This window comes from Curcuma longa, chromosome 12 (assembly GCF_044706935.1).
Source record: "Curcuma longa cultivar G26 ecotype Majalengka, Jawa Barat chromosome 12, ITB_CL_G26_1.1, whole genome shotgun sequence".
Classification (NCBI taxonomy): Eukaryota; Viridiplantae; Streptophyta; class Magnoliopsida; order Zingiberales; family Zingiberaceae; genus Curcuma; species Curcuma longa.
In genome coordinates, this window is record NC_133872.1 from 1,226,584 (window position 1) to 1,246,255 (window position 19,672).

At 37.1% G+C, this 19,672-nt stretch overlaps 3 protein-coding genes across 4 annotated transcripts; all 3 read left to right on the forward strand.

The window, feature by feature from the left end:
• The first annotated feature begins 259 nt into the window (after nt 1-259).
• On the forward strand, nt 260-12,830 carry LOC141842970 (ubiquitin carboxyl-terminal hydrolase 14-like). Of its 2 annotated transcripts, none has more exons than XM_074730974.1 (19): nt 260-464; nt 566-737; nt 2,320-2,432; nt 2,527-2,863; nt 4,195-4,289; nt 5,188-5,321; nt 5,412-5,468; nt 5,558-5,635; nt 8,306-8,360; nt 9,149-9,229; nt 9,946-10,144; nt 10,220-10,277; nt 10,359-10,481; nt 10,651-10,739; nt 10,860-10,949; nt 11,066-11,236; nt 11,381-11,508; nt 11,657-11,783; nt 12,561-12,830. In XM_074730974.1, exons 1-19 carry the CDS (start codon nt 369-371, stop codon nt 12,737-12,739), a joined length of 2,382 nt encoding a protein of 793 aa, XP_074587075.1. In that variant the 5' UTR covers nt 260-368; the 3' UTR covers nt 12,740-12,830. The 2 variants fall into 2 exon arrangements, with proteins under 2 accessions (XP_074587075.1, XP_074587076.1); XM_074730975.1 differs by having other exon boundaries at nt 9,152-9,229.
• Nucleotides 12,831-14,055: 1,225 nt separating this feature from the next.
• LOC141842903 (asparagine--tRNA ligase, cytoplasmic 1-like) lies at nt 14,056-17,183 on the forward strand. Its single transcript, XM_074730888.1, has 6 exons — nt 14,056-14,567; nt 14,787-15,377; nt 15,599-15,849; nt 15,926-16,055; nt 16,236-16,294; nt 16,841-17,183. Exons 1-6 carry the CDS (start codon nt 14,091-14,093, stop codon nt 17,022-17,024), a joined length of 1,692 nt encoding a protein of 563 aa, XP_074586989.1. The 5' UTR covers nt 14,056-14,090; the 3' UTR covers nt 17,025-17,183.
• A 1,400-nt stretch (nt 17,184-18,583) lies between these two features.
• Nucleotides 18,584-19,544, forward strand: LOC141843397 (uncharacterized). The gene has a single exon (XM_074731468.1). It carries the CDS (start codon nt 18,606-18,608, stop codon nt 19,542-19,544), a length of 939 nt encoding a protein of 312 aa, XP_074587569.1. The 5' UTR covers nt 18,584-18,605.
• Nucleotides 19,545-19,672: the final 128 nt, after the last annotated feature.

Consider the following 19,672-nt stretch of genomic DNA (forward strand, 5'->3'; position numbering starts at 1 on the left):
GCTTCTAATTTGAGTTTGTTTGATTTTTTAAATATATTTTTAAATTTACTTTGTTGCTTAATAGATTTGATATTATATATTTTTTATTATTTGTTTATTTATCTGTTTTATTTATGTTTTAATTTTAAAAAACTGAATTAGTAATAAAAATTTTTATTTTAATATAAAATAATAAAAAATTAGATATAACGCGAGTTTGGACTCTGAAGAGAGGGCAATAAATTCCAACTTCAAAAGCCCCTCATTTGCTCACCGCAGAAGACCTCGCCGCAAGGAAAGAACCCCAAACAAGCACTCTTCGACTCTCTCGGGATCTCCTCCTCGTCTTCCTCCCATCCTTGAAACCCTAATCCTCGATCCCGACTCCAATGGAGCTTCTGCGCTCCCACCTCTCCAGAGTTCGCATCCCGGAGCCCACCAACCGCATCTACAAGAACGAGTGCTGCGTCTCCTTCGATACCCCGGTAACCCGCTCCCTTCGCTTAGTTTTTCTTTTTTTCTTTCCTTTTCTGTTTAGCTTTCATTCTCGCTTCGGTTGTCTAATTGTGTTCTCGGTGACGGCCAGAGATCGGAAGGGGGTATCTACGTTGATATGAGTTCGTTTCTTGCGTTTGGGAAGGAGTACGTTGGCTGGAACTACGAAAAGACAGGGAACCCAGTTTACCTTCACATACAGCAGAGACCGAAGCCTGTGCCCGAGGACCGGCCTCTGAAGAAACCAACTCTGCTTGCGATCGGTATGCTTTATTTGGCTGTGTGTGTGTGTGTGTGTGTGTGTGTGTGTGTGGAGCTAATATGCGATCCCTTGCTGTTCAAATTCAATCTGCTGCTTGACGCTTGGCAAACAATGTCAACATCGGTCTTTAAAATTTTTTAATCTTGGCCCAATCAAATCCAACATCTGGATATGAAGCATGATTTTTATTTCTTTTTCAACTGGATATATATATTTTTTACAGTTGTAAATGTCAAAATTTGTTTCTGTTTCTTCTTTTGCATTATAGCTTTGTTTATATTTCTGGGGTTCCCTAAAGATAAGAAGCATGCCAAATATTTTCATTTGCAGTGTTTAGTACATTTCAGCAAATTTATGGGGGTCGTTAAAATGAATACTCCTAATATCTGTTAAGATGCTGATGTCTTCATAATGTGTTTGTAGTTTTCTCAATTCTTATATCTGAACATTCTAGATATTTGCTTGAATAATTAACGGCATCATTGAATTTTTTGGCCGGAGAAAGAACTGACCATTAAGTCCACTCTCTCTCATTATGTGTATGTTTATTTAAATGCACATTTTATTTGAGATAAAAATGTCCTTGTGAGTTTTAGGTGACTTCCACTAGAAGAGTATAACGTAGCCTCCCTCCCCAAGGCTTTATTGACAATTTCAACTATGAGATACTTTTTAATATGTATGATGTTCTGCATTTCATTAGAAGAGTTTTATTATATATAAACTTCTAGAATGACAATACTAGAGGCACTATGTCAAATAAAGACTGAAACTTTAGTTATGTTAAGAACCAACTTGAGGTATTTCTTATTAGAACTTTTAAACCATATCTGAGGACTTTATTTGAGGCCATAAATTACCTTTTTAAACTTGTACATTCTACTTGCCTTTTTTGAGCAGCATATCTTGGAGCTTGCTTGATATAAAATTCTGCATAATGGTTGCTGTATAGAAATATAATTTTGACATCCATATGAAACATATTGTAATTCTAGTTTATAATTAAAGAAAAAGGTATAGGGACCAGATCAAGTCAAGCAATATGGAGAATTTCTTGAGGTAATTCACACCATAAGTCTATAATGTATCCTTTGGTAAGGTATTTAACAGTAAATTTTCCATTGATAAAATATTTAATGTGAATGCCCATCCAAAGATACAAATTGTACACCAGTTGGGCGAGAATCAAGTTACCACATTCCTTGTGATAGAAGAGCAAATACTTGTTCTTGTATGGCATGTCTCCAATAGGGATCTTCAAGAGGTTCATGGTGTGATCTGAGAACACTAGGATATAGCACACTCACTGTAGCATATTTTCTAAAGATTGATGGTAGTACTCTTTTTTTTCTTTCCCTTTTAAAGTCATATGTTTGTTATTGTAGTTGCCATGTTGATCTTAGATGTTGAATAAATGAATAATGCACTTTTCAACTTGATTCGATTAGATCAAGGGTTTATTGCCGTGTATGAAGGTTCAGTGAACTGCCATTATAATTATTTTATTTCTTACAAAGCAAACATAGCATTTCAATGTTTTTAAGGGAACTTGGGAAATATGCTTTGTATAATGTGGTTTGCAGGTGTGGAGGGAGGATTTGATTATCAGGAAATTGAATATGAAGAAACTCACAATATTGTAATATTGCCTGAATACGTGTCTCTACCATTTCCTTCTGTTGAGTTGCCAGAGAAAGTATGCATTCTCCTGTTAGATTTGATATCCAAAAACTTTATTATCTGCAGCGAAGACCATCTTACAATTTTTTTGCTTGTTAATTACTTTGTAGATTAGGCTAGCAGTTGATGCGGTTTTGTTGGCTGAAGGTGCTGAACGCAAAGAACAGTTAGCAGCTTGGACTGCAGAGAAGAAGAAAGTTAGTACTTATGCATTAGGTCTGCAACAGATTAATAATGGTGTTGTTGTGCCTCCATCTGGATGGAAATGTTGCAAATGCAATAAATCTGATAATCTGTGGCTGAATTTAACTGATGGAAAGATATTTTGTGGTCGGAGAAATTGGGATGGAAGTGGTGGCAATAATCATGCCATCGAACACTACAAGGAAACAAATTTTCCTCTAGCTGTGAAACTTGGTACCATCACCGCAGACTTAGAAAGTGCAGGTAATGGTTCTTCTCCCCCTGAATCTATTTAGACTTGGTCCCATGACATTTTGTAATATTGATAATAATTGATTGATTTTATTCTTGATCCAGAAAATAATTTGGGTTTTTGTGTTCATTTATAATGTTGTTACGGTTCCTTTGTTGTCATTGATTTTTTTAATGTATTTTGTAACCTATTTTTGGCATGAGCACAAAGATGACTAATAGATTATGATTAGTAGATTCTATAGATATAAGGATTGGATCTATTAGATTGGAAGCTGAAAGGGTTGGAGGGAGATCAAAGAAAATGATTGTTGATGTAATAGAATATTATTTAATTAATTTGAATATTTCTAGCAATCAAGAAACACTTCACCTTCAAAACTTCCTCCCCATATTGCAATAACTGTGTTATTAACTTTCCATTTTCCACTTCTGAGATATTGTTACCAGCCATCTGTCATCTCTATGTACTTCTCAAATATAGGGCCTCACAGAAAATGACTGATATGATAATCTAAAAAAGATGCTTAACACAATGAAGCTAATCATACTCCTAATATATAAAATATCGCCAATCATGACATTTGTGACAGGCTAATCCCTTACTAATTCCAATTAAGATTACTTTCTAATGATTGGTTATGTTTCAGAAACATGTAAATCATAGTATTTTTCTGTTGATTTGTATAGAAAAAGTAGGTCAAGCCAAGAAAAATAGAAGTTAGAATTTGGAACTAATCATACCCTTCCAGTTTGCACCTTTAAACTGCATGCCAAAAATTCGCCTTTTAAGTCATTTGGGAGATTGGAGTACAGATCTAGCTTTGCCTTTTTCCCCTCTATTATTTTTTGTCTTTGTTATGTATCTTTGTTATGATTTATTGTTCTTTACCAGAAGAACAAGCACTTTGCATACTACGTGTTGTCCATGTTCTGCTTTCTAGGGACTTCACCAATGATCTATTTATTTTATGCTGAAATTACATGCAAATTATAATGGCAGATAAAAATTGCATGCAATTGGTAGTGGTAAGAAATTGTCCTTTTAATGTTATATGTCTCACGAATATCATGCAGCCTAGGTAGATTGCAAGACGAGTTTTTATAGAACAAAAAATGGATGATAGATCCAAATTAGTATGTGGATGAGATCATAAGTTTTTTCTTTTATGCTGTATACTCAATATTACCAATCGATGATCAATATGAGAAGTATAATTATGGAACATTATTTTCTTTATGTTCCCTTCTTTTTATAACAATTTGTGTGCATTGAGATGTATTCTTTGTGTGTAACTCTTCTTTGATATGTTGCTTAACTTATAACCATCATGGCAGCTCAGATGTTTTCTCATACCCTGAGGATGATACCATTGAAGATCCTTTATTAGCTCAGCACCTGGCTTTTTTTGGTATCGATTTCTCATCATTGCAAAAGGTCAGTGATATATCAGAGATAAAAGATAACTTCACATCTCTGGATGTTAAAAAAATATGTTGCCGTATCTATTTCTTTTCTCCCTTTGTTTTGGAAATGACAAATTTTCTTCCTCGTTGATCATCTGTTATTTTCTCAAACCACCTCTCACTTGATTAGTATATGGTCAGATCATTGCTCTCTGCATTAATGTTAGGCTTTTGCTGCTTTGATACTGACATGCCAAAATACTTTTTGTCGATAGATAATTGATTTTGGTTTGAGACACATCAGCAAGATTTCTGCAGCTCAATTTGATACCATGCTGTTACTTAGAATTATGTGTTTGAGTTTACTTAACTCTATCATGCCTTGAGAGTTTCTCTAATTATATGCCCTTACTCAAAAATCTTTTGTTTTGTAATTGAATACATATATCTCACTTTGAATTTTGAGTATTTGTTCACAACAATGTAACTATTGTGAGATATAGTGCTCATGTGTCTGCTAGTAATTCATTTTTGACCTTTCACACACACTATAATATAAAGCTATTATTTTGAAGTCCAATCCTAGTTTGTTCACATGAAAAATATATCCAACTATACACATATGTTACTTGAGTTCTCTGGATGTTGACCTATAAGTTTATATACAAGTTGCTAAGGATGGTGGGAGAAGGTAAAGTGTTGACAGTGTTTGACATTAGTTCATTTGAGTGTGACAAGTTTGCTTTTTGTAGTTATTTTAATATACTTGATAATCTGATTCAAATATTGGCAAAGAAGACAAAATTTCTATTGGCTTTTAGTATGGTTATTCACATTTATCAAGACTTCTTATCTCCCTTGTTATTCATTAGTGCAAATCTTTGTTGCAAAAGAAGTTACAGAAGTTTAAATTTATTTTGCTTTTCCAGACTGAAATGACTACTGCTGAAAGGGAACTTGACCAAAACACAAATTTTGACTGGAATCGTATCCAGGAAAGTGGGCAGGAGATGGAGCTCTTATTTGGACCAGGCTATACTGGTCTTCTTAACCTTGGAAATAGGTAGTTATAAGCTGTTGTTACTTCATCTACGTCCACTTAGTACATCATCTTGCTGCACATTGACTTCTCTTCTGTCTTGTTCTTTGTCAGTTGTTATATGGCATCAACAATTCAAGTGGTGTTTACAACTCATGCTTTCAATGCTAGGTCTGTATAATTTTACATTAGGGGTTATCAGTGCAGGCTAACAGTGTTTCTTATCTGACAATTTATGTAATATATCTGCCAATTCCCAGATATTACAAAAACCAAAGTTTGAAGAAGGCTTTTGCTATGGCTCCCTCTGATCCAACACTGGACTTGAATATGCAGCTGTAAGGATCACACTGCCAACTCTCTAGAAATAGTCATTTAATGTCGATGAAGGATTCAGTAGTATTTTCTAGGACTAATTGCATGTCATCTTTCAGATGCATGCTACTGTTGTCTTACATGTTATGCCTTGTGACAGTTGGCATGTCAAATTTCCATGCTTGCCTTATCATAGCAGTTGAGAAGGGATTGTTATTATTGTGCCTCATAAAGGGGATTGTTATATTGTGCATATATAGAACTCTAAAGTTAATACTCCATAACTAAATATCAATGTGCAGTTAAACCTATTCCTCATATAACGATAACTCTTAGGGTGCGTTTGGTTGGGGGTGGTTATTGTTGATAACCTTGGTTATCCATCCAAGGTTATAAACAAAAACCTTCTTTGGTTTAGGTAATGAACGATTCTTGAACAATTTTGCATGCCTGACACTATCAGCAAACGTCAACAATTTGGGTATTTAACTAGGAATGCGATTACCTTCGATTTTTGAGGTTCTTCTTGATTTCGTGGTTATCGAGTGTCAAGCGCGAGCAACCACGATGTGCAAGCAGGGGCAGAGCGCCGTGGCGATTTGGGGTGGTCGATGAAGGGCACACGTGGGTGGAATTTTGCCTTCACGAACTGGTCCAGGCATTGCGTCTCCCGTGGCTCGGGAAGGAGAAGGATGGTGTGCTAACATTTTGCATGGACAGAGGCGACATCAGCGGACGTGCACTCGGTCGGCGACTGCTTTGGCGACAGCGCTGTAGGTACTTGCAAATTGGTCCAGGCATTGTAGGAACTCTAGCACATGCGCCGACGTCTTTTGTGGCTCGGGAAGGAGAAGGATGGGGTGTTGACATTTTGGATGGACGGAGGTGACGTCGATGGACGTGCACTTGGTCGACGGTTGCTTTGGCGACAGCGTTGCAGGCGCTCGTGAGGAATGGTAGTGGGAAGAGGAACGAGACGGCAAGTGCGATTGCGTGAGGGAGGGGGCGATTGTTTTTTATTTTTAACTTAGGTTTTTAATTAAAACTTAGTTCAATTGAATCAATCAACTCCTAGATATAGTTGAGATAAACTAAATATATCTAATCTAAAGCTCAATAAAATTATCCCAATTTTTTTAAAATAATAAAAAATTCTAAAATATTATCTGAATTTATTTATTTATATATATCACCATTAATAATAATAATAATAATATATCATTTTATTTTTTATTTTGTTAAACTAAGTTATACACTAAAATCTCCAACTAAACAAGTTTTTATTGCATTACATAATATTGAACTAAACAATATTAGGATATGTTTTATTCCCCATAACCAAGGTTATGTGATTACTTGGTAATCACATAATTAAGGTTATACATGATAACTTAAACCAAACGCACTCTTAGAACGTAAAGCAAAGTAGTAAGGAAGCAAGGAGGGGAACAAAGGGAAAGGACAGATATTTCCTTTGGTTGTTTATTTGAAAAGGAGAGAGAAAAATGAGAGCAAGTAACACGGCTAGCCCTTTGATTTTCTCAACCCTAAGACATGCAGGGTAAAACCAATTTTTTTTCATTCCTTTCTCTCTCATCCTTCCCTCTTCCATTTACTTTTGAATGAACCAAAATGGGGAAAAGAGCTCCTGATCCTTTTCCTCCCCCATGCTTTTCCTTCTACCCAAGTAGACAAGGGAATCTGATTAGTTTCTCCCATCTCTCCTGTTACTTTGGCTTGCTTCCCCTTAAGGAGACGTGCTCTTAGACTCTTTTAACTAACCTCTTGTGTCTTGATCATGTGTTTATTAGCTTTATCTTGATTGCTAGTCATGAATGATACCTAATGTTTGTATAACTTGGTAGGTAATATGACCCTATCCACTATAGCAAATATGGTTTAAGGTTTTTGAATTCATTTTTTTTACTAAGTTGGAAACTTATAATGCTTCTATCATAAGTGTGCAATTAAAAGGAAATTTTTAAAGATATAGTTTCATTCCTTTTTTAAAACTATATTTGTCACTCAAACAACACTTTGTCTTGTACCATGGTGCCTTCTACTACATTTATCAGTTATTGATGATGTTAGATCTACCATGGGTTCTGAGCGGTTAATTAGTGTAAGAGCTATGCACTTCTATTCACAGAACAGAGTGGCCTGATGAAATGTAAAGTTGCAGTACTGATTTTATGTGTTTGTTATGATTGTCTACCCCTGTATATCACTTTTTATTCATCAATTTAGTTGATTCAAGATTGAACTAATTTGGGGGCTAGGGATCTTAATTTGGTCACATGGCTAGTGGTTTGGAAGGAAATCTGGAATTCAAAATTTCATATATTTGTTTTCTTCAACTAATCTTCAGTTTGATTTCCCCTTTGCTTGTGGACTTGTAACTGAGAAATCTATACACAAGGCCTCATGACTAAAGCTTGAGCAAGTTGCGTCATGCACATAGTTAGCCTAGTAGAGTAATTATACGGGGAAAATGGTTACAGAGCTTCTATTAGTTAGGTGCCTTAAGAGTTTTCATGCTCACTGGTATTTATTTCCCTTATAGATTGATGGGCCTTAAGCTTTTTGTTAGCCTAGTTTTTTTGTTTTTGTTGCAATATTGAAAAGATATTATTTTGATGTCCCTCAGCTGGCTAACTTTACTTTTCTAATACTTGTTTGTAAACTGCATGTAGGGCTAAACTAGCACATGGGTTGCTTTCTGGTAAATATTCTTTGCCAGTTCAACAGGTATGTTGAAGGTTTACTCTAATCGATTGTTTTTCAACCAAAGTAATGAAGTAGGGAACTGTAAAACTCATGTTTTAGTGCTGGGAGTTCTGCTATGCCTTTATAACTTTTTCTGATTTGTGAACTGATGTCATTAATTGTTATTAATCCTAGCTGAATATGTGCCATGACTAATGTATTGGAATATCTCATCGCCATACTTAGTTCAGTTTATCTGTCCTCAATTCTTGTTCCTATTGGCCTAATTTAGACACATTATATTTCTTAGGTGATGTATTTTTTGTTTGTTATCGTACTAGATTACCCCTCCTGCCCTCTAGCAAATTTGCTTTGTGGCATTTGTCATGTAAAGTTGTAGAAATAATAAGAACAAATTATCTTTTAGACGAATCAACTTCTATGTTTGGTCTTGTAGCTTCTGTGAATGATGGGCATGTTTTCTTTTTTTAATTTTATCTGCTTTTATTGAAATCATGGTTTAATATTTTTAATGTTGCTATCATTAATTGAAATTTGAAGGACACTGGATTTATAGTTAACGTTTGATGGGTTCATTCAAAATAAATGGTGAATCAACGTTGATTGTTAAATTTAATTTAGGGACTCTATATGATGATGTGGATATTTTTCTGCAAATGCTTCAGTAATATCTGTAATGGTTTCAAGCTTTTAGTGGAGAGAATCTCTTGAGTTTAATCCCATCTAAGATTGATACAATGAGTGAACCTCTATCCATATCTATGATTTTTACTGTTAATGAAAACTTTATGGTATGCTTTTTGTTTCAGAAGCAAGAAGGTGTCCCTCCTCGTATGTTCAAAATGGTTATCGCTGCTAGTCATCCTGAGTTTTCAAGTATGAGACAACAGGTACATTTTTTATTTTTCTCAGTACTTACCAATTAATGAACTATATGGAAGTGTTTTGACATGTACCAACACTACTGTTTATTTGTTTTTCCTTACGTCTAGGCTCTCAAGTCATGCAGGGGTTGATGTACTGTTCTGATAATCATAGTCCATTCCTTTTGACACCTTTTCATGTTACTTTAAGTTGTTTTTATCATGATTGTTTTTGAATTCTTTCTTTTTTTTAGTTGTGATGTTCTTAATACTTATATGGCAACTTCAAATATGCTATAATTGATATTGGCAAGATGAGTTTTATCCATGGGCCATAATTAGGTGAGATATGCACATATAGTTGGAAGGACTGTTTATATGAAGTCTTTGCTGCCTTCGTCTATGAAATGTCTATGCTAATCTGTTCCGCTTGGCAAGATTAGCTTTAATGGATGCGAGATGGTGAATCGTTTTTTCTCAGGAATGTTGAATTTGCAATAGGTGATTGGTTCAATACCAACGTAGAGGTTCTAGATTTTAAGACCCAGCAAAAGCAAAATAAATGGTCTGGATGTAGGTTAAAGAGTCTAATATGAAAATCCCAACAAAGTAGATGACCCCTATGCCATAAATGTAATTGAACCTGACATTTTTTGCTTGTTTATGTGTTAACTTTGCCCACTAATATTTATTCCTTTAATTTTTTTAAGTTTGTAACATGTGCTGTTCTTGCTACTATATAGGATGCACTTGAGTTTTTTCTGCATTTTCTTGACCAAGTTGAACGCGCCAATACTGGAAATCCTGCATTGGATCCTTCAAGGAGTTTCAAGTTTGTAATTGAAGAGAGACTTCAGTGTCCCTCTGGAAAAGTTGCTTATAACAAAAGATCAGATTATATTCTTTCTTTAAATATACCGCTACATGAGGCTACTAACAAAGGTAAATTGGTTATGCTTCCGTTTTCTTGATGATAATATTTCAAAATCATTACTCATTTTGCTCTTAATGGTTCAGAACAGCTTGAAGCCTTCAACAAGAACAAAGCAGGAAAAACGGCAGAAGGGAAGGACCTGTAAGCCATAGAAGGATTATATATAGGTTTTCTGTTGTTGGTGTTTTTGTATTATATATATTTTCATTGCATGTTGGACAGAGATGGTGGTGAAATTGTAAGGCCAAGAGTCTCGTTGGAAGCATGCCTTGCTAGTTTTTCATCTACTGAAGAGATTCATGACTTCTATAGTTCAGCATTAAACACTAAGACAACAGCAATCAAGTATGTTGTGAATGTTAACCTAGAAGGCCTTTACATAGATAGCTTTTTTCCTGATTCCACAGAATTGTAAATGGCCTTTTATTGAATCATGGAATCATAATCTCTAAGATAATTTCTTAAATATTATTTACCTTGTATTGTTAAAGCAACTAATCAAATGTTTTTCAAGGACTGCCGGTTTGGCTACTTTTCCTGATTACCTGGTTTTGCACATGAGGAAGTTTGTGATGGAAGAAGGATGGGTGCCAAAGAAACTAGGTCTCGCTTTTATTATATATATATATATATATATATATCTGATTTCGTCTTTTTAATTGAGTCTTAGTATTTTTATTCTCTTCTCTTGAATTTTTGGGACATTTTCAATTTGTCTTGCAGATGTTTATATTGATGTACCTGATGTAATTGATATCACACATATGCGCAGCAAAGGTTTGCAGCCAGGAGAAGAATTACTGCCAGAAACAGGTGTATAATCATAGTCTGTTCTCTACAAATTCAGAAAGCAAAGTGGCTGCTAAATGTGCAGTTTCTGATATATTTTTTTTCCTGTACTTTCTTGTTTGTTGCATTCTGTTTTGCAGGTCCCACTGGGGAAGTTGAATCCACCCAACTAGTTGCTAGCGAGGACATAGTTTCCAAACTTGCTGCTATGGGTTTCAATTACCTCCATTGTCAAAAGGCTGCCATAAACACTGCTAATGCTGGAGTTGAGGAAGCAATGACATGGTTACTGTCTCACATGGATGATCCAGGTTTATGTCTAGTCATTGAACCATTTTTTAAGCAATCATCTTGTCTAAGCATATTGGAAGAAGTCGGTCCTTTGATATATTGAGGATCTAGAAGATATTTGGAAAGATAATTCAATTGGTATGACTTTCAACATTTCAATGCAGATATAGATGAGCCTATTTCACATAATTCTCATGCTATGGAACTTCAATCTGTTGATGAGACTAGTGTTGAAACTTTAATTTCATTTGGCTTCCATGAAGAGGTTGCTAGAAAGGCATTAAAGGCATCTGTAAGATTCTAAACTTGAAAACTTTAGTTGATACTTTTTTCTGATACTGCTCTTAATTGACTGTAATTTGATTTACAATTTCCAAAATTCAATGTTATGCTTGCTTATATAGTTGTTTTACAAGCTCCAACTTTGTCCATTCACATAGGGAGGGAACATAGAGAAAGCTACAGACTGGATATTTAGTCACCCTGAGGCCTCGAGCTCAATGGATACAGATGCAACCTCAAACGGTGTGCTGGATAGTGAAGCTGGAGTACCAAATGGAAGTGGAAGTTAGTATTCTTTAACTGCATTTCCTTTTTTGTTGGTGTCATAGTGGAAACAATGACTTGTCTTTTTTGAGTATTTTGTTTGAAGACAATACTTATTAAGATCTTTAGTTTTAACTGGTTATTTATTCTTTTTTATTAATATGTTTGTCTGGCAAGGCCGAGCCTGTTCTTGGCTGGGGCTGGGGCTGGGGCTGGGATTACCCAGGCCTGGCATGGACCAAAACAGATCATCTGGGGCTCAAGCATGCTTAGCACGAGCACAACACCACTTGTAGTTTTAAGCTCAATTACAAGTCCATATTCTTGGTTTTTTCTTTCTTCAATAGCATTCAAGGCTTTTTAAACAGTGTTTCAGAGTATAGTGTTTTTTCTTTTCGTTTTGACCATGAGGTATCCCTAACATGATGTTGGACATGAGACTATTTCTCACTATTCCTCTTTTGGAATGCGAGATTATTCTCCATTTGGGATGAGTGAGGACAAATTCCCTCTCCTTCATTTTTATGTTTCAAGTCTACACATACCCTTTTTTATTCAGTTTTTTAATTCTAGTTCGTCCATGATGAAAGAGAAAAAAGGATTTTCTGCTGCTTATTTTCAGATCATTGAGCAATCTACATCATGCTTTTCCCACTTTTTTTTTACTTGCATCTCTGCTGGAGGTCAAACTATCATTTTTTATTTATATTGTGTGTGTTTTTCTTTCTTACCTCATTTTATTGATTTGGTTTGTGTTGATTGCTAGCTTTATACCATTTTAACAATTTCATTCTCCAGGATACAAGCTCATGGCATTTATTAGTCACATGGGCACTTCCACCCACTGTGGCCATTATGTGGCTCATGTACATAAAGATGGTAGATGGGTAATATTCAACGACGGCAAAGTTGGAGCCTCCGTGGATCCACCAAAAGACATGGGATACTTGTACTTCTACGAGAGAATAGTTGACTAAAGTTAACCGTTTTGCAACGATAAAACTACTATTCATTGGCAACGATTAACTTATCAAGCAACTTCTGTTAAGGCAATGCTTTTGCATGATATTTCGTTGAAATCCTGCTGTTGCCTTGGTTCATTACATTCATGGTTTAAATGGAAAAAAGTACTGCTTAGCTTCTTGCGGTTATGATCAATGTTAATTGTAGATGATAAGACCTTTCTGTTCTGCCTGATGGTTCTTAAACTATTTGACTTGTTGGCCCAAATTCATATGTTAATTCATTGTTTCTAGAAACAATGTGAATTCATTGTTCAAAATTCAAATGGTCATAAAAAAAATGAATAGTTTGCTCTCTGCACGCTACTAAGATACATTAAAGTTCATACATACATCAAGTGAATTTGTTTTTGATTCCTTGTGTTGTTAAAATAGAAAGGTTTGCGTGTTCTCAAGATACGGGTTATATTATCATTTAAAAATTATCAATTACTACATAGTGGAACAAAAGAGATCGAAAGCTAAGAGAACTAACGTACAGATTATCAGTCAGGCCCCCAACAAATAAGGTGCATTACTTCTTCTGCCCTTTCTGCTCTCTGCCTCTTCAGCTTCTCAACGATGTCTGGTTCTTGCTGGATGTCCGGTTCTCCTATTGCTGCATCGCTGGCTGCTGAGAACCTCGGTTCATGATCGGATTTGGCTTGCGATATCACTGGCGATGACTTCAGGGATGCCACTGACTCGGTACTCAGCTTCTGCTCTGCCATTATTTGTGCAATTCTCAGGCACACCTTACCAACTGTTATTCAAGGGATGAGTTTATAAGCAGCTTGGTTTCAGCGTATAATCCTGAATCCACACGTTCCTTTGATACCAACAATCCACAAACATCTTGATGGTTTTGCATTCACAGCATAATCATTTCGGACCTTTTTTTTTGTGTGTAGTTTTTGCAGAAAGAAAAATACTGAAGCGGATGGTTCCAGAGGGTTTTCAGGTACAAACAAATCACGAAGTAACTTCCTTTCATCTTCTTCCCTAACTTACTTCGCCCTCTACCGTTTCAGCTAGATTTTGTAACGCACCAACATTTGCCGTCGCACTGTAAACAAATACTAAAAAAATGTGTTTCTAAAATTATTTGGAATATGTGCAGTGTTTTATGTGGACCAAGTTATTAGGTGGGTCCATGCGCAAGTAACAGAATCAGAATCTCTCTTTTTTCCATGAATAGATTCCTATTTCCCTCCACGTCGTCGGTGTCATAGTGTCTAAAAAGGTCTCTCTCTGCCACAACAGATTTCACACCACGTTATTAATTTCCTACCAAAACCCTAGCCGCTTCCCCTCTGCTTGACCCGAAATGGACGCCGTCGCCGATCCACAGGTGCGCGAGATGGAGGCGGCCTCCCTCTCCGTTGACCACGCGCTGGAGCCTGGCCGCCCCCGCACCTTCATCAAGTCGATCGTCTCCGGCGAGGTCGGGGTCCTCGTCGGTCAGAAGGTCGTCGTCGGCGGTTGGGTCAAGACAGGGCGCGAGCAGGGGAAGGGTTCCTTTGCGTTCCTCGAGCTCAATGACGGATCCTGCCTCTCGAACCTCCAGGTGATCGTCGACGCGGCCGTGCACCCTTTGTCCGAGCTCGTGCCGACCGGCACCTCCGTGCTGGTCGAGGGCGAGCTCAAGAAGCCGCCCGAGGGAACCAAGCAGAGAGTCGAGCTCAGGGTGGAGAAGGTGCTGGAGATCGGGCCCGTGGATCCGGCGAAGTACCCAATCCCAAAGACGCGGCTTACTCTCGAATTTCTTCGTGATTTCATGCATCTCCGGGCCCGTACCAACACGGTATTCGATTTATCGTCCTCTCTGATTTGTATTCTGTTTTTGGTTATACTCGAGTATATAAAATGATAACCACGTGAATGCACATATAGGCTATCATATTAAGCAGAAAACATAAATTTTTCCTCAAATCTACTATCTTTCGATGTCGGAGGATAATGTTTGTTGTCTACTCTAATTTCCATTTTGATGTTATTGTTACATCTTTACAAATTGTTCTAGATATCTGCAATTGCACGAATTCGGGATGAGCTGGCTTATGCAACCCATACATTCTTCAGGCAAAATGGATTTCGGTACATACATACTCCTATAATTACCACAAGTGATTGTGAGGGAGCTGGTGAGATGTTCCAAGTTACCACACTCTTTAGTGATGCTGAGAAGTTGGAGAAAGAGTTGCAACAGAATCCTCCACCATCAGAATCTGATGTTGAGGTTGCTAAGCTTCTTGTCAAAGAGAAAGGAGAGGTCGTCTCACTACTAAAATCATCAAAAGCTAGCAAGGAAGAGATTGTTGCCTCTGTTGCTGAGCTAAACAAAGCAAAGGAAAATGCATCAAAGCTTGAAGAAAGATATAATTTGAAACCTGGGCTTCCTCAGAAGGATGGAAAGATTGACTATGCACGTGATTTTTTTGGGAGACAAGCTTTTCTTACAGTATCTGGCCAGCTTCAGGTTGAGACATATGCTTGTGCTCTTGGAAATGTGTATACCTTTGGACCAACTTTTCGAGCAGAACACTCCCACACATCACGGCATTTGGCTGAATTTTGGATGGTTGAGCCAGAGATAGCATTTGCCAATCTGGAGGTATTGTATTTTAATAATTTGGTATGATATTTTTGCAGCCTAGTGTGAATTAGTAGGCTTCTTACATGATATTTGTTTTGATTTCTGTTTGTTGCTTATTTTTGTAGTAATAGTTATATATAGAATCTAGATTCTAGTCAATACTATATGAATTTTTTTTAGAGATCTGTATTTAGAAGTTAGAACTTTCATGTGAATTCTACATAATTTCTTATGTGCAGGATGATATGAACTATGCTGAGAACTATGTGAAGTTTCTTTGCCAATGGTTACTTGATAGTTGTCGGGAAGACATGGAATTTATGGTTAAGAACTATGATAAGACAGCTATAGAACGTTTAGAGCTTGTTTCATCAATGCCATTTGAACGCATTTCATACACAAAGGCTGTGCAGCTTCTAACCAATGTGACAGACAGGAAGTTTGAGAACAAGGTTGAATGGGGAATTGATTTAGCATCAGAGCATGAAAGGTACTGCAAAGCATTTTTTATAGTTGTCCTGGAAAATTTATGGTTTAAGGAGTTAACGATCTGCTTTATTATTTAGGTATTTGACAGAGGTGATATTCAAGAAGCCAGTCATTGTATATAACTATCCGAAAGGCATTAAAGCATTTTATATGAGGCTCAATGATGATCAAAAAACAGTAGCAGCTATGGATGTGCTTGTGCCCAAGGTATGCCTTTCTTCTACTGCATTTTTCCTTCTAAGACATACTTGTCCTACTCTTACCTTGTGGCTTCCACCTATATTGTTTATTTATTTTTTTCTTTTTCCCTTAATTTATGTTTCTGAAACAAGTTCCAAAAGTAATGCTTCGACATATTCATATGACTCATAAATTTCTTGTTTGTAGGTTGGCGAGCTAATTGGTGGAAGCCAGAGGGAGGAGCGTTTAGAGATTCTCATCAAAAGGTACGTGTAATTAGATTTAAATATTTAGTTGTATTTGGCTGTGGTAAACTTTGGGATATTTGCTTGAACATAACATGTTTTTTATATTCTGCCTTTTTTTTGCATTCAATTTTATATATGGATGTATGCATTCGTTGGTCAGGGATGTTCCTTTAGTCATGTTGGACAGATGACTGGGTATAAGGGATATTTTTTATTATTGAAATTACTTAAACTGTTCTTATAGAAACTCAAAATTTTATGTAAAATTAGAATATCCATTCAAATTTCTTTCTCCCTATAATTTCCTTCATATGGTTGATCAAACACTTAAGGTTAATGCTGTGTTGTTCTCTAAGCTGCACAAGGTCTGTGACGTGTAAGCTTATATAAGTGACATAATTATCTGTGACTGGATTCTTCACAGAAGTCATGTTTTAGAGATTTGAAACGTGTAGTATTATTGCACATTGTCAGTATATTCTTCCACTTTTAGTTTGTTTACATGTTCTCTACATTATCCTTTCTACCGAACTCTACTCGCACTTCTTTCATCTGCTTTTTCAGAATTGAAGATTCAGGGTTGCCTCTTGAGCCCTATGAATGGTACCTCGATCTCCGGCGTTTTGGCACTGTTAAGCACAGCGGATTTGGCTTAGGTTTTGAGCGCATGCTCCTTTTTGCCACTGGCATAGACAACATCAGAGCTGTTATCCCATTTCCAAGATATCCAGGAAGGGCTGATCTTTGATTATTCTATTGTCTCTTACCGGTATCATTACTGCCTATTCTTATGCTATTTAAAAGGTTGGATCTTATTTGTGCCTAGGATAGTAAATTCTCATACTAAACCTTAGAAAAGATTTTGCATCTTCAAATCAATTTCGATATAGCTTATCAATTTCTCATATAGTGTTGGATCAAAGTTCGTCATCTATACTTTGTGCTATATGAGTGCTTGCATCTTCTGTGCCACAAGCTTAGTCATGAAACTTCAAGCTACTTTATACTTAAAATCATCAAAGCATACTCCTGAAAATAGTTTTAATTAGTTTCCCCCATGAACAGTTCATATAATCATATTAATGAACGGTAGCATGTGGCTTTCTCTTGTTTAATATAGTGTTTTCGTTGACTACGTGCTCTAATTTTTTAATGTGGATATGTTATAAATGACTTAAGACCAGTAAGTCGTGGAGAATTTTTTTTTTTTGGAACAGTGGATTTGTAGCTGTAATCTAACCCGTTTGACCTGCGGGATTATTAGCAAAAATAGAATATAATATTCTATTTTTTTTTAATCTAAGAGGAGTTAATAAGTCATTTTTCATCCTTTATTAATGAATTGATTTATAAATTAGTCTGCATCATGAAATAAAAAATTTATACGAAATAGCCTCTAATTTGAATCTCAAGCTAAGGGATTAAGGTATTTATATTGACCTCCACTCTTTTCCAAGTAATATTAAAAGTCATTTTTTCACATGCTAAAATTACGATGAGAGAGATAGTTTATTTATTTTTAATTAGCATCAAATATTTAATTTATAACATATTAATCTTGAGGATGATGGATTCTGTGAAATTTTTTTTATTAATGATAAATCTGAAAGCGTTTGCAACGAGAGATTGCACATACCAAAAGTTGTGAGTGAACATTATGTTGGTAGAAATTTAAATATTTAATTTTTTTTCAAGCAAATATCAAAAGTGTGAAATGACCATTTCCTTTTTTTCCCGACATTATCCTTTCATTTTTTTAAAAGAAAAACTCGTATAAACATAACAGTCCATCAGAATTATTTCCGATATATTAATTCGAGTAAAGATAATACGTGTTTTTTTTTTCGAATCACAATGAATTAAATTTTTTAAATCAAATTTATCTTTATAAATATGCTCAACTAATTAATTCTTATGCATGCAGATTTATATAGCAATTTTAGTTGAAATTATCACATAAGTTTTAAAATTATGAAATATAATATTAAAATTCTAAAAAAATATAACCTTCCATCGTAATATATAAATAAAATAGACAGTCTAATTTTTTGGGAGAATCAATAAGCATGAAAGAATAAATGCTAAATTTCATTTCCCTTAACCTCTTATCAAAATGCCTCTGTTTATTTAGTATTTAATGATCCAACTGCAAATGAGACCTATAAAATTTCGATTTAGTTGACTTTTTATTAAATCGGAAATAAAGTCAATTCCAAGTTGATCGATCTCCCTCGCCTCTTCTTTTTAAGCTTTGGCGAGAGATTTGGATTTGGAAGTTGGAACTCAATTAAACTGATCATTCTTCTACCGGTTTTGTATTTCAGGATCGATGCCATTCAGCACGATCACTTCAAATCCGATGAGAGACATGGTCGCCTGCTTCGGCCACCAAGCCGTCGAGGTCGTCGCTGAATCCACTTGCTGCGGCGGCGGGCTTACCTCCTCCTTCCACCGCCCCTCTCCGCCCCCGCCGGAGAACACCGTCTCATGCTCCTACCGCGCCACCCTCTCCTCCCGCAAGCAGCTCCTCATCGAGCTCACCTGGCGCCGGATTCCCACCGGCGACGCCTCCCTCGCGGTCGCCGTCGATCTCGAGGGCTCCTTCGCTGCCTCCCACCGCGTGATCCTGAGGAAGAAGAAGGGGAGCCGAGCGTTCTGCGCAGGGACCGCCTCCTGCGCAATCCACTGGGATGTCTCCGCAGCCAAGTACGCCGGCGCGGCGCCGGATCCGGCGAAGGACTTCTACCTTGTGATGGTCGCCGACCAGGAGCTGGTCCTCCAGCTCGGAGATCTGAGTGGGCATTTCGTCGAACGCCTGGCGCGCGCGCCGCGGGCGGTGGAGCGCCGCGCTGTACTCTACGCCCGGCGCGAGCGGGTGTTCGGCGCCACGCATCACTCGACCAAGGCGATTTTCCGCGACGGCGGCCGCGAGCACGAGGTGATGGTGCGGTGCAAAGGGCCCGCAGGAGGCGACGGCGAGCTGTACTTCTGCGTCGATCGGAAGAGGTTGATCGACGTCAGGGAGGTGAAGTTGAACTTCAGGGGAAATCGGACGATTTACCTCGACGGATCGGCGATCGACGTGCTGTGGGACGTGCATGACTGGTGGTTCCGCGGATCGTCCCCCGCCGCCTCCTCAGCTGGCAGCGGCGGCGCAACCTTCATGTTCCGGACGAGGAGCGCGAGGGAGAGCACGCTGTGGCGGGAGGCGGAGATGGCCGAAGGTGCGCATCAATTCACTCTCTTGATCCAGGTTTTCAAGAACTGATCTGGAAAAAAAAAATTCATCTTGTAGATTTCTCTAGCTTCTCATCGACGTATTTTCGTATAAATCAGAAACAAAAATGAAGCCAGATAAATTCCGAAGATCACATCCTTTTTTTTTTCTTTCCCAAG